Here is a 12383-nt window from a genome sequence, read left to right as displayed (position 1 = left end):
GGGCTGTGCAGGGTTGGGGGACTATGAGGTTGGAGGCCATGGGGGGGAATATCTCCAGAGGAGATGAGGTCAGTGATGGTCTGGGAAACTATGGCTTGATGTTCGACGGTGGGGTCATGGTCCGGGGGGAGGTAGGAGGAGGTGTCGGAGAGTTGGCGTTCAGCCTCCGCAAGGTAGAGTTCTGTTCACCACACAACAACAGCACCGCCCTTGTCAGCAGGTTTAATTACAATGTCAGGGTTGGACCCGAGAGAATGGAGTGCTGCAAGTTCAGAAGGAGGTAGATTAGAGTGAGCAAGGGGAGTAGAGAAATTGAGACGGCCGATGTCATGCAAGCATTTCCCAGTGAAAAGATCAAGAGAGGATAGGAGGCCAAAGGTTGTGTTTTTTGTGTTTTCTCTGCTGTTTTCTTACACTGCTTCCCTATTAAGTCAGGCGATTCACCTTTTGATGTTTCTATTGAAGCCAATGTTTATACTACATCAGCTTTTACAAAAACATCAAAAGGTAAACCTTCTAGGTTAATAGGGAGAAATGTAAGAAAATAGAAAAAACACAAAGGCATTCTCGACTGCTGTGCTGTGCTACTCCGCTGTGTTGCCCCCTCATTAATATTTATATTTGATAGCGGTGTTCTGCCTGTTATGTAATGAGCCATAGCCAGAATCTTATCATTGAGCAAATGCTGCATTCAAAGTAGAAATTGCACAAAAAGGAACAAAAATAACAGTATAATAAAGATTATAAAAGTAAAAAATAAAGACAAAACGCAGGGGGTTCTCTGTGAGTTCACACACTCCTTTCACTCAAAGGGGGTACTCAGAATCCCGCCAACCCTTGCAGCATGGGGTAAGGTTATAGTCAGTGACCAAAGCTCAAGGCCGTGCTCCCAGCCACGAGGCCCAACTGGCTTTTAACAGCCTCGGTTTGCCATCCGCCCCTGAGGGCAGTGTTGGGTGAAGTGGGGCCCCTCCACCTCACAGCCAGTTATCAAGTATGTTAAAACAATGTGGCTACTGAATCTGCCACCGATCGGCGACTACCTGAAGTGTTCTCACTCTCCTAATTGGTGCCCAGCCGATAGGAAAGAACCTTGGCGGTAAATGCAAGCATACAGGCCTGAAATATCAGGGGTCATTTTCACCTTCACCGCTTGGAAATGAAAATCAGGCGGGGTTTGTAACGGGGAGAGGGAGGTGGTGGGAGGGGGTGAAGGTGAAAATTACCCCCATCATATTCATAGATTCTGCTTTGCCAAATGCTTGTGAAATTGAGCACGAAAGAGTTAAACCCTTTTCTAATTGGAGTAGAACGCCAGTAAATGAGAGAGGAAATGTCTTTCTCCCTGTTCACTAAAGCACTGTCCATGTAAATGGAGCTCTCTAAGCTAGATCATTGTCTGCAGAAATTATGGAGCACACAGTTCTTACCAGCTGATGGCTTTTAATAAAAGGCGAGTAATTTGATGACTAGTCACGTGGTTTGAAAATGCTGAGCAGTCGAAAGAAAATTCAGCGTTTGAAGCCAGATCCTTAATAGCCTGTGGGAGTGAGGTCTTTGGGTATTATCAGATGCATAAAGGAATATGGCATCTTCATAAAAATGTCTTTTACAAACATTTAAGATGAAATATATTTGCATTAAATCCTAATATTGCTATTGGATTTTGTTGCCTTGCACTTCAAAAATTTATAACATTGTTATTATTTCATGTCTAACTACTTTTTTGACAGAAAATGGAATATTGCACAAAGCTATAAATGTGAATAATAAAGTACATATTATTGAGGAAATTATTCTGTTTGCTGAACCCCAGCCAGTGCAGAATCTGATACTGGATTCAAAACAGGTACAAATTTCATTAAGAATTACCCTTCTTTTTTCTCAACGTGGCAAAATAAACAGTTAGCATCCCACCCAACACAATAATAAATGCTGGGACACGGCTCATTTTCTGAAAAGCTATTTGCTTTCATTTCATGTTTTCTTTCCAACAATCAATCACCGTGAGATTAACAATGGTCTCCTTCCACCCAGAATTTGTGTCTCACTCCTGTCTTTTCTTTTTTGTTTAATAAGCTGTGGGTTTTACAACAAGAAAAGGTCGTACACAGAGGCTAATGAGGAAAGAAATAGTCAAGTAAATAAGGTAGAAATGGGAAATTTAGATGGCTTCACATTCTTCCCTTGGAGAACAGTGTGAAGTAGTGGAAGGATTCACAGGCTGTGACAGGAATGCTGCTTCCATGGTCATAACCATCTTTATACCAGCTGATAGGGTGGTGATTCCTATACAGGGGGAGGGTTTTATGGGCTCATAGGAACATAGGAACAGGAGTAGGCCATTCAGCCCCTCGTGCCTGCTCCGCCATTTGATAAGATCATGGCTGATCTGTGATCTAACTCCATATACCTGCCTTTGGCCCATATCCCTTAATACCTTTGGTTGCCAAAAAGCTATCTATCTCAGATTTAAATTTAGCAATTGAGCTAGCATCAATTGCCATTTACGGAAGACAGTTCCAAACTTCTACCATCCTTTGTGTGTAGAAATGTTTTCTAATCTCACTCCTGAAAGGTCTGGCTCTAATTTTTAGACTGTGCCCCCTACTCCTAAAATCCCCAACCAGCGGAAATAGTTTCTCTCTATCCACCCTATCTGTTCCCCTTAATATCTTATAAACTTCGATCAGATCACCCCTTAACCTTCTAAACTCGAGAGAATACAACCCCAATTTGTGTAATCTCTTGTAACTTAACCCTTGAAGTCCTGGTATCATTCTAGTAAACCTACGCAGCACTCCCTGCAAGGCCAATATGTCCTTCCAGAACTGCTCACAGTACTCCAGGTGTGGTCTAACCAGGGTTTTGTATAGCTGCAGCATAACTTCTGCCCCCTTGTACTCTGGTCCTCTAGATATAAAGGCCAGCATTCCATTAGCCTTATTGATTATTTTCTGCACCTGTTCATGGCACTTCAATGATCTATGAACCTGAACCCCTAAGTCCCTTTGGACATCCACTGTTTTTAACTTTTTACCATTTAGAAAGTACCCTGTTCTATCCTTTTTTGATCCAAAGTGGATGACCTCACATTTGCATTGGCTCCCACAACCCATATGATGGGGGGATGAGGGGGGGGGTGGATGGGGGCCACCCACACCCAGAATTCAGAGTCCACTCACTTGACTGGGGGCTCGAACCCTACATATTCTGATTCAGAGGTGGGAGTGCTACTACTGAGCCAAAGGCTTGCTCATTTCGAGGTAATAATAGAGTTGTAGTTGTCCTAAGATTTTAATCTTGAATCTAAGCTTTGTATTGATTGACAATCTTCTTAGAACATGAGCATGTATAACATTTAGTAAACTGTTATTGTCAAATGCAATTCTGTTGTACTATGAATTGTCAGTTATTCTGCAATATTATTAAATAGTAGCTCATTTTTTCCTTGTAATTATGAGCTGTATTAATTAGTCCGTTGAGTTAGATTCAAGCTAAGTATTTTGTCCCGAATCCGCAGGGCATGTTATATGCGTCTTCATACTCAGGAGTAGTTCAGCTGTCCGTCTCCAACTGCAACATTTACCTGAGCTGTGGAGAGTGTGTCCTGGCCAGAGACCCTTACTGCGCATGGGACAGCAAAATATGCAGAGACATACGAGGGTTGCAGTTAGATCTGTAAGTGGCTTTACAATTAAATTACTTGGCATTCGCAAAAAAATAAATCTCATTGAAATATATTATGATATTAATATTTCAACGGAACAGTTGCTGATTTCCTTGGGATGTATATGGAAGCCATCAAACTTCACAAAACTGTCCTGAGATATATACTCACACTTATAGATAGATGTACATGCATTGAAAAACTGGGCATCTAACTTTCTGTCATATACCTTTCAGTGTCACACATCCAAAAAGTATTGAGAAAAAGAAAGAAATCTAATCATTTGCAGGATCCAGAGAAATTTCTGCAGCAACAGAAAATACCTTACAAATTTAGGAGCGGCTGCAGCCATTGATCATTCATAGCAATTACACTCTCTGACCGACAGCGTGAAATCTGCAATAACCTCCCAATCTGTCAACATCCACCATGTGAGAGCAATTAATCTCTGATTGACCTCACTCTGTGTTTATTTAAACAGCAATTAAACTTTGTAGCCTTTAGAGGGCACAGCAGCACCTTAGCAGCAGGATAATATACGGTGCCTTACATAAGGCTTCCTCTTATAAAACAGCTCATCACTGAACTACCAGGAGCAATGGGGTGGCAGATCTGCTAGTATGCAGTTAAAAATTTTGAGCAATTTCTGCTATTGTTCTTCCCAGAGTTTCTTGCGATATCACGATGCTTTCTATTCTGTAGAATGTATAGGTTTAACCCACCCAAAGGTTTTCCCTTAGAATCATACAGCACAGTAGGAGGCCTTTTGGCCCATCTTGCCTGTGCTGGTTCTTTGAAAGAGCTGTACAATTAGTCCCACTCCCCTGCCCTTTCTCCATAGCCCTGCAAATTTTTCCCATTCAAATATTTATCCAATTCCCTTTCGAAAGTTATTATTGAATCTGCTTCCACCACCCTTTCAGGCAGTGCATTCCAGATTGTAACAACTCGCTGTGTAATAAAACGTCTCCTCATCTCCCCTCTGGTTCTTTTGCCAATTACCTTAAATCTGTGTCCTCTGGTTACTGATCTTCCTGCCAGTGGAAACAGTTTCTCCCTATCTATTCCATCAAAACCTCTCGTAACCTTGGCGTCATGCAGCTAGAGATTTGGTGCCAGGCATTAAAGCCGCAAAGTTTCTCTTCTGTCTCTAGTCAGGTGAATGTCGGCCAATCGCCATCGCACTCAGGCCCTTGGTTTTCCCCTCTGGGATAAAAAAAAGGTGCAAGTTCTCTCATTTCTCGTGAAAAGTGAGGCGAATTGTCAGGAGTCGATATTATTAAATCTTAGAAACAAATGAAAAAATAATGTGGCCTCCCATCAAAGTTGATTTTTTTTTGTGTGAAGGGAGGAACTGAGGCATACATTTCCACTTATGAGCAAAGCTCTGCACATGAGGAGCACTATTGGAATATTGCACATAGGATAGTGCGCCCATTATGCTGCTGCCCGATTACCCGCGCCTGATTATCTGTCCATACATTTAAGCGGGGGGTAATTGGGCAGGCTGGTTGACGGCTACACTATCCTCTGCACCCAATGTTACGATTGATTCTGCCCACCGCCCGCCTTAAGTCCACCGTAAGTTAAAATTGACCCCGTTATCTCTGACGAATTATTTGGGAACTTATATCACTAAAGTCACAGGTGTCACTGGAAAAAAAAAGGTGCAGTTTAAAATTTGAAGCAACAATCCGAGTGTGATTGAGATACTGATTCCTGACACCACACAAATCTCGCATTGGCAGCTAATGTAGAATCTTTTGTTTACAGCCAGTGGAAGCAAGACATTGAGAGGGGCAGGCCGGAGCAGCACTGTCAGCAGCCTGATGGAGTGTTATTAGGTCCCAGGGCTTTGAAACCACATCGTAAGTACTCCCTGAACTTCCAGGAGAAACATGCACTAGAAGATAGTTACTTATTTTCAACTTGAATGGTGTAACTTTTTAACTGTTTCTACTTTTAAATACTGCCGTCTATTTCGTGTTCATTATAGGAGTTTGTTTGGTTAGCAAGTTAGAGAGAAACGGTCGTTAACAATTTATGGTACTCTTTGGAATATTGTGCGCAGTTTTGGGCATGCCACCCTCAAAAGGCTCTCAATGTGTTGAGCGGGCTTCAGACAGCAACAGGCTACACCTTGGTTAGAACCTTCAGTTCTGATCAGCAAGCCACACCACAGGGACAGCAGCGGCTCAAGAAGAAGGTCCACCACCAACTTCTCAAGAGCAACTAGGGATGGGCAATAAATGCCGGCCTTGCCAGCGAAGCCCACACCCCGAGAATGAATAAAAAAAACCAAGGGAATCCTCCCAGCCCCAGAAACAGTGCTGAGAAGGAGCACAAGGCTGATCTCTGGTGCCAAAGGACCTTGAATGACAGAGAACCTTACTGAGATATCCAAGGCACAATGTGGAATAGAAAGGGTTAATCCAGAGCACTATTTCATGTTAAGTCGTGACTGCAGGTGAAGGGGATAGAAGTACAAACTGGTAAAAGGCAAGTTGGACTCGTGTCAAGTTCCTCACACAAAGGGGTCGATTTTTGACTTTTGGTTGGCCTCAGGAATGTCGGCCGGCTGGGACTCCAGCAGAGGGCCCGCTGGGAGGTGGGGTGAGGACACAATGCCGAGGCGGGGTGAGGTCAGGCCGGCAGTGGCGCACAGTTCTCATGTGGAGCCTGGACAAGCACTCCCGCTCCTTCTGGCTCCACAAAAAATAAACGTTTTAAATTGTTCTGGCCGTTTCCTGATCGGAACTCCAGTGCGTACTCCAAGCCCCGCCCACGTGTCCCTTAAAATTGCAATCGGGGTCCTACTTACGTCATTAGCACGGGGAAAGAGCCTGACTGCTTGTTTCAGGCAGGCGTTTTGGCCGCCCAGCAGTAGGCCCATGTGAAAGGGGTTAATGGGGGCTGTAAGGTCGCAACCCCATTTTTAGGCCCTCGCCGTCCCATTAACGGCGATTTTCCCAAATGAAAATCAACCCCAAAGAGTGATCAATACTTGGAACGGTCTCCTGGTTAGGGTAGCAGGGGCATTCGCGAGGCAGTTAGACGCTGTGATGGAGGGATCAGAGGTTTCGAGATGGGCTCAATTGTATCCCTCAGCTGTACCTATTTTTGTGATTCTGAAATGTAGGGTTCTAAATTATGAAGAAAGACTCCCAGAGCTGCCACCTGAAAAATGACGAGAATATCTAAAGCAGGTCCTACTTGGCCCCACCCTTCCTTTGACTACCCTTTTACTATTTATATGGGTACTCACAGCAGCATTTCAGCCCACTAATCCTAACTCGCACCAAGTCCCGTTCACCCATCACTCCTGTACTCGCTGACCTTCATTGGCTCCCGGTCCACTAACGCCGCTCCCTCTCTCTGTAACCTCCTCCAGCCCGACAACCCTCCGAGAACTCTGCGTTCCTCCAACACAGGCCTCTTGTGAGTCCGCCACTTCCTTCGCCCCGTCTTTGGCGGCTGCGCCTTCAGCCATGCAGGCCCTAAGCGATGGATTCTCTCTCTTTACCTCTCTGCCTCTCTCTCCTCTAAGACGCTGCTTAAAATCTACCTCTTTGACCTAGTTTTTGATCATCTATCCTAATGTCTCCTTCTTTGGCTCGGTGCAGTTTTTGTCCGATTACGCTCCTGTGAAGCACCTTGGGACATTTTACTGTGTTAAAGGCGCTATATAAATGCAAGTTGTTGTTATTATTTGCACCTTAGACTGCAGTATTTTTTTTCTTGCGCATCTACAGATCTGCAGCAAAAAGGTTTTGAGTTATAAAATTCCAATAAAGAGCAGCATTGCCTTGAGCTGTCTGTCCTTTTACTTGCTGGTCCTACATGAAGCTGTGAAATGTGCAGACTCCACTTTCTTGCATACAGCAGGCCTCTGCCAAAAGGTTCCTGTGGGAATAAAGTAGACTGTCAGTTTAAGAGTGTTTGCTATTAAATCCACGAAATGGATACTGATAGTGTGTGTGTTAAACCCCACTACAGTGCTATAATGGCAATTATAAACAGGGATCAAATTATGCTCAAAACTTGCTCTTTAACCTAGCTCGATGGTGCATTTATTCATATTTCTGGAAGATGTCGTCAGTGGTGAGGAATGAGTGCCCAGAAGCAGAAGGTAGTTGGATGTGGAGAGTTCAGCATATCAACACATCCTGAAGTATTACATAGAATTTACAGCACAGAAACAGGCCATTCGGCCCAATAGGTCTATGCTTGTGTTTATGCTCCACACGAGCCTCCTCCCACCCTACTTCATCTAACCCCATCAACATATCCTTCTATTCCTTTCTCCCTCACGTGTTTATCTAGCTTCCCCTTAAATGCATCTATGATATTCACCTTAACTAGTCCTTGTGATAGCAAGTTCCACATTCTAACCACTCTCTGGGTAAAGAAGTTTCTCCTGAATTCCCTATTGGATTTATTAGTGACTACCTTATATTTATAACCCCTAGTTTTGGACTCCCTCGCAAGTGGGAACAGCTTCTCTCCGTCCACCCTATCGAACCCCTTCATAATTTTAAAGACCTCTATTAGGTCACCCCTCAGCCTTCTCTTTTCTAGGAAAAAAAAGCCGCAGCCTGTTCAGCCTTTCCTGATAGTTATAACCTCTCAGTTCTAAGTAATCACTGATTCTGAAATCAAGCTCTTAGCCATGTGAAATATAAGGCTGAGTTTCCTGAAAGCGCACTACAGACAGGAAGCCTCGCCCACTGCCCGTGCATATTGGGATGTCCCGGGCACAATGCCCACAATCTTACGTCCATCGAAATGAATAGATGGGGATTTTACAGCAGGGAGTCTATTAAGGTTGTTAGCACACATCCGTCAACCTGGCCCTGGATCGCTGACCTGTTTATTGGTCAATAATAAATCCGAGTGCAGGCCCCATCTCGTTAAGTAGATACTTGTTCATGTGTAAATGGAACAAATGTATTTGTAATCAAGAAAAACCTCTGCAATCAAGATAAGCCAAAAGACGCTCACTGATAATTCTGTGCTTTCCACCATTCTCAGCATATTTTAACTGCTTAGTGTAAAATATAGAACTTGCATTTATATAGCGCCTTTCATGACTTCAGGATGTCCCAAATGATATCACAGCCAATGAAGTACTTTTGAAGTGCAGTCACAGTTGTAATGTGGGGAAACTATTTCAGAATTGTTTCCGTGATGGGTGAGATATACTTATATTCTATTCCCGGAGGTCTGTTATAAACATAGAAAATAAAAGCAGGAGTAGGCCATTCGGCCCTTCGAGCCTGCTGCGCCATTCAATATGATCATGGCTGATCCTCCATCTCAATACCATATTCCCGCTCTCTCCCCATACCCCTTGGTGTCTTTTGTGTCTCGAAGTCTATCGAGCTCCTTCTTCAATATATTCAGTCTGTTCCTTTGAAATGTGCGCTATATTAAAGTATTTGTTACTCTTTTCTTGTAAACAGATCCTATCCCCTGTGAGCCCGTCACTGTGTCACCCAACAGTTTCAAGGTATTACCGTGCAAAGTGCAGTCAAACTTCGCCACGAGAAAGTGGATGCACAATGGGGCAGCGGCAGATGCTACGTTTATGGTGCTTCCCGATGGTGGGATTATTGCTACAGCGGAGCCTCTAGGTGTATACGAGTGTTGGGCTGTAGAAGAAGACTTTCAACTGCTGGTTGCAAACTACTGCGTGAGATTGGATGTTTTGCCAGAGGCCACGACCCTGCGCTCATCAAGGAAGTCCATTCCAGTATCGAATGAAAGTTCTGGACTGCAAGAGAAAGGGATCATTATTAACCCACTCAGCAGTGAGAGTCGGTTTGCTCAGCACACCAACGGGAAGAATTACTGGACTGAGTTTGTGACCGTGAGTGTCGTCTTTGGGTTGACGCTTGCGGTTTCATCTCTGGTCTTCTTGTACCGGAACAGAGACAGAATGAAGTCGCTGATTAAAGACGGCGAATGCTCGAGCGTGCAGCAAAAGAAGCAGAGGAAGATTGAGATCCAGCACGAAAGCCTGCCTTTAAACGGAAATCCAGTTCAGGTGCCAGCCTCCGAGCATCACAAAGGCTACCAGAGTCTGAATGACAACCATATCTGCAGTACCCCCGTGCTGGAAAACACTCTCAATGGCAAGGACTCCGGGTACCCAGAGTCACCAAACAGCCAAATCAATCAAAAAAACTTATACGTGGAGATTTCTCCACATTGCCCGCAGCCGAGGGTGAGGATTGGTTCTGAAATCAAAGACTCCATAGTGTGAAATGTGGAATGGCGGAGTGAGGTAAAACCATACCACTGCAGCCTTCCTAAAAAGGGGAACAACCACAAAACATTGGAAAGCATAAGGCTTTGGCAGCTTAAAAGACTAAAACTGTTGTACTGTGCCATTTAGACTGTCTCTTCAGTATGTAAACCACGTGCATGGATGGTTATTAGTGTGGCATTGAGCTTTAGTAAACATGTGTGTCTGTGACCATCAGCCGAACAGCATGGAACAGCGCATGATTAATTGAATGACAACTTTCCCCAATTTGTTTGCAATTTTGGGCTCACGGTACGTGACTTTGGCTTTCTGTTTTTGGGGGTGGCAGGGGGAGCGGGGAGGGGGAGGGAGTGATCACAAGGCTTCATTGGGTATTGGATATAAAGTAATGCCCTGTGCCAAATGAACTGGAGCATACATTCTGAGGTAACTGTAGGGGTTAACTGATAAGTGGTCGTGCTATCCATAGTTGACTATATGATATGTACCAAACATTACGTCATTTTGCAGCTGTCATGAGATACCATAGTGATTGTTTCACACCGTGTATCCTATGGAGATCCTGTGAGTACAGGAAAAACAGTTCAAAACTTTTTCCTTTCACGTGAAATGCACAGTTTCCGCAGATGGATATAATGTAGCATGCGAGAAATGTACAGATTCAAAAAGCATTTCTCCTTTTAAGTAATGATTGTAGTCAGTCTTTCTTTGGGGTGGGGTGGGAGGGTTGACAATAATGATTCTGTAGTTTTTCAAAAAATTACCTGGAAAAATTAGACTAATGTTTCTCCTATAAACTGTCAAAATGTTTTTTCAAAATGTATTTGTTATTGAAAAAGTAATTAAGATAATGGGCTGTAGTTGTAGTGTCGTAGGCTGTCACTTATATAGGTAATTACAGTTGGTTGGGCCCATGTATATTTGGACAAGTAAACTCCTATGTTTGGAGAGTATACCCAACACATTTGTATTGTTCATTTAACTGTTTAAACAGGAGAAAAACTGACATGGCTGTCAAAAATATGGCATCTTGGTTGACCCAGTAAAGTCTTAATGTTGCTCAAATTGGGAGAAACTAAGTTGTTTAATCTGTCCAACTTGGAGGAAAGACAAACATAATGATGTTGTAACCTGGGAGTACGGATACATTGGGTTAGCTCCACGACTACAATCAACAATTTGCATTTTTATAAAACCTTCAACATAGTAAAATGTCCCAAAGCATTTCACAGAGGTGAGGCGGTGACTGAGAAGGAGTAGGAGAAGAGTTAGACGAGGGGGTCGGAGACCTGGTTAAATAAGCAGACACGCTATAGTGTTTGAGATCAGACAAATGTGCACTGTGAGCAAGAGATTGTTTCCCCTGTGGTAGCAATTAGCATAAAGATCAATGTAATGGTGATCTTAATGGTGACAAAATACAGTACTGGTAACTAAACATAGGAGTGGGGTAGACCCTGTGGACATAGGAGTGGGGTAGACCCTGTAGACATAGGGGTGGGGTAGACCCTGTAGACATAGGGGTGGGGTAGACCCTGTAGACATAGGGGTGGGGTAGACCCTGTAGACATAGGGGTGGGGTAGACCCTGTAGACATAGGAGTGGGGTAGACCCTGTAGACATAGGAGTGGGGTAGACCCTGTAGACATAGGAGTGGGGTAGATCCTGTAGACAGAGCTTTCAAATTAAGACATTTCAGAAAGTAAACATGCCCAAGAGCCTAACTAAAGAGAGTAGATCTGCGCCCTTTCTAGATGACAGCAGTTGGTTATATAGTCCTGGAACAGGCTGACCAGATCTTGGGGCACTTTGTCCAGTCCCTAATTTTTCATTGTCTTTGGAATAGATTATGAAACAGCCTGATTTGTTTATATTTCTTTTTAAGAACAAGCCGATGTAACATGGGTTTCAAGTTTCCATTATTTAGCAGTGTTGATTAACAAAAAAAATGTCCAAGTAACTATGGATAAGTCACTTGGTATAAATGTGGATCTTATGCAAACTACAATAGCACTTCACTCTTAACAGAGACAAGTTAAGGTCTATCAATGTTAGTACTAGTCCTGACATACATGCACCCCAAGGAACATAAACAAATCAGCACTGACATCATTGTTGTAGCAGTTTTTAGGGTCCAACTTGTGTTCAGAGAGAAGAATATGTGCAGACATGTGGTGGGGTACTGTGAATTAGTTCTATGAACAGGATACATTTTTAATTACTAAGATACAATATAAATGTGACTCTCTAGCTTTCATTTTTTCTCAGATATTACACTTTGATTCACAATTTTGTTTCTGTTTACTACTAATAAGCCTGATTTTTAAAGGCAAATGTTTCCACAGTTCCCATATTAAGGTGAGGATGAGCAGGTAACAAAAGAACTGATAATGCAAGCTGTGCTAAAAGATGATGTGAAAATATACCTAAGTATAAAGAAAATAC

At 43.3% G+C, this 12383-nt stretch overlaps 1 protein-coding gene across 7 annotated transcripts in view; it reads left to right on the top strand.

Moving 5' to 3' along the window:
* The window catches only part of sema4ba (sema domain, immunoglobulin domain (Ig), transmembrane domain (TM) and short cytoplasmic domain, (semaphorin) 4Ba), a 341741-nt gene extending 331085 nt beyond the window's left edge, over positions 1-10656 (top strand). For all 7 annotated transcript variants that reach the window (XM_067971587.1, XM_067971584.1, XM_067971585.1 and 4 more), the window contains 4 exons: positions 1734-1849; positions 3524-3681; positions 5444-5538; positions 9133-10656. In XM_067971587.1, coding sequence (XP_067827688.1) covers positions 1734-1849; positions 3524-3681; positions 5444-5538; positions 9133-9935 — 1172 coding nt within the window. In that variant the 3' untranslated portion in view covers positions 9936-10656. The remainder of the gene's footprint in view (positions 1-1733; positions 1850-3523; positions 3682-5443; positions 5539-9132) is intronic.
* The last annotated feature ends 1727 nt before the right edge of the window (positions 10657-12383 follow it).

Source organism: Heptranchias perlo, chromosome 34 (assembly GCF_035084215.1).
Source record: "Heptranchias perlo isolate sHepPer1 chromosome 34, sHepPer1.hap1, whole genome shotgun sequence".
Lineage (NCBI taxonomy): Eukaryota > Metazoa > Chordata > Chondrichthyes > Hexanchiformes > Hexanchidae > Heptranchias > Heptranchias perlo.
Note: the sequence above shows the minus strand (reverse complement) of the source record. Positions and strands in the feature narration are given on the sequence as shown.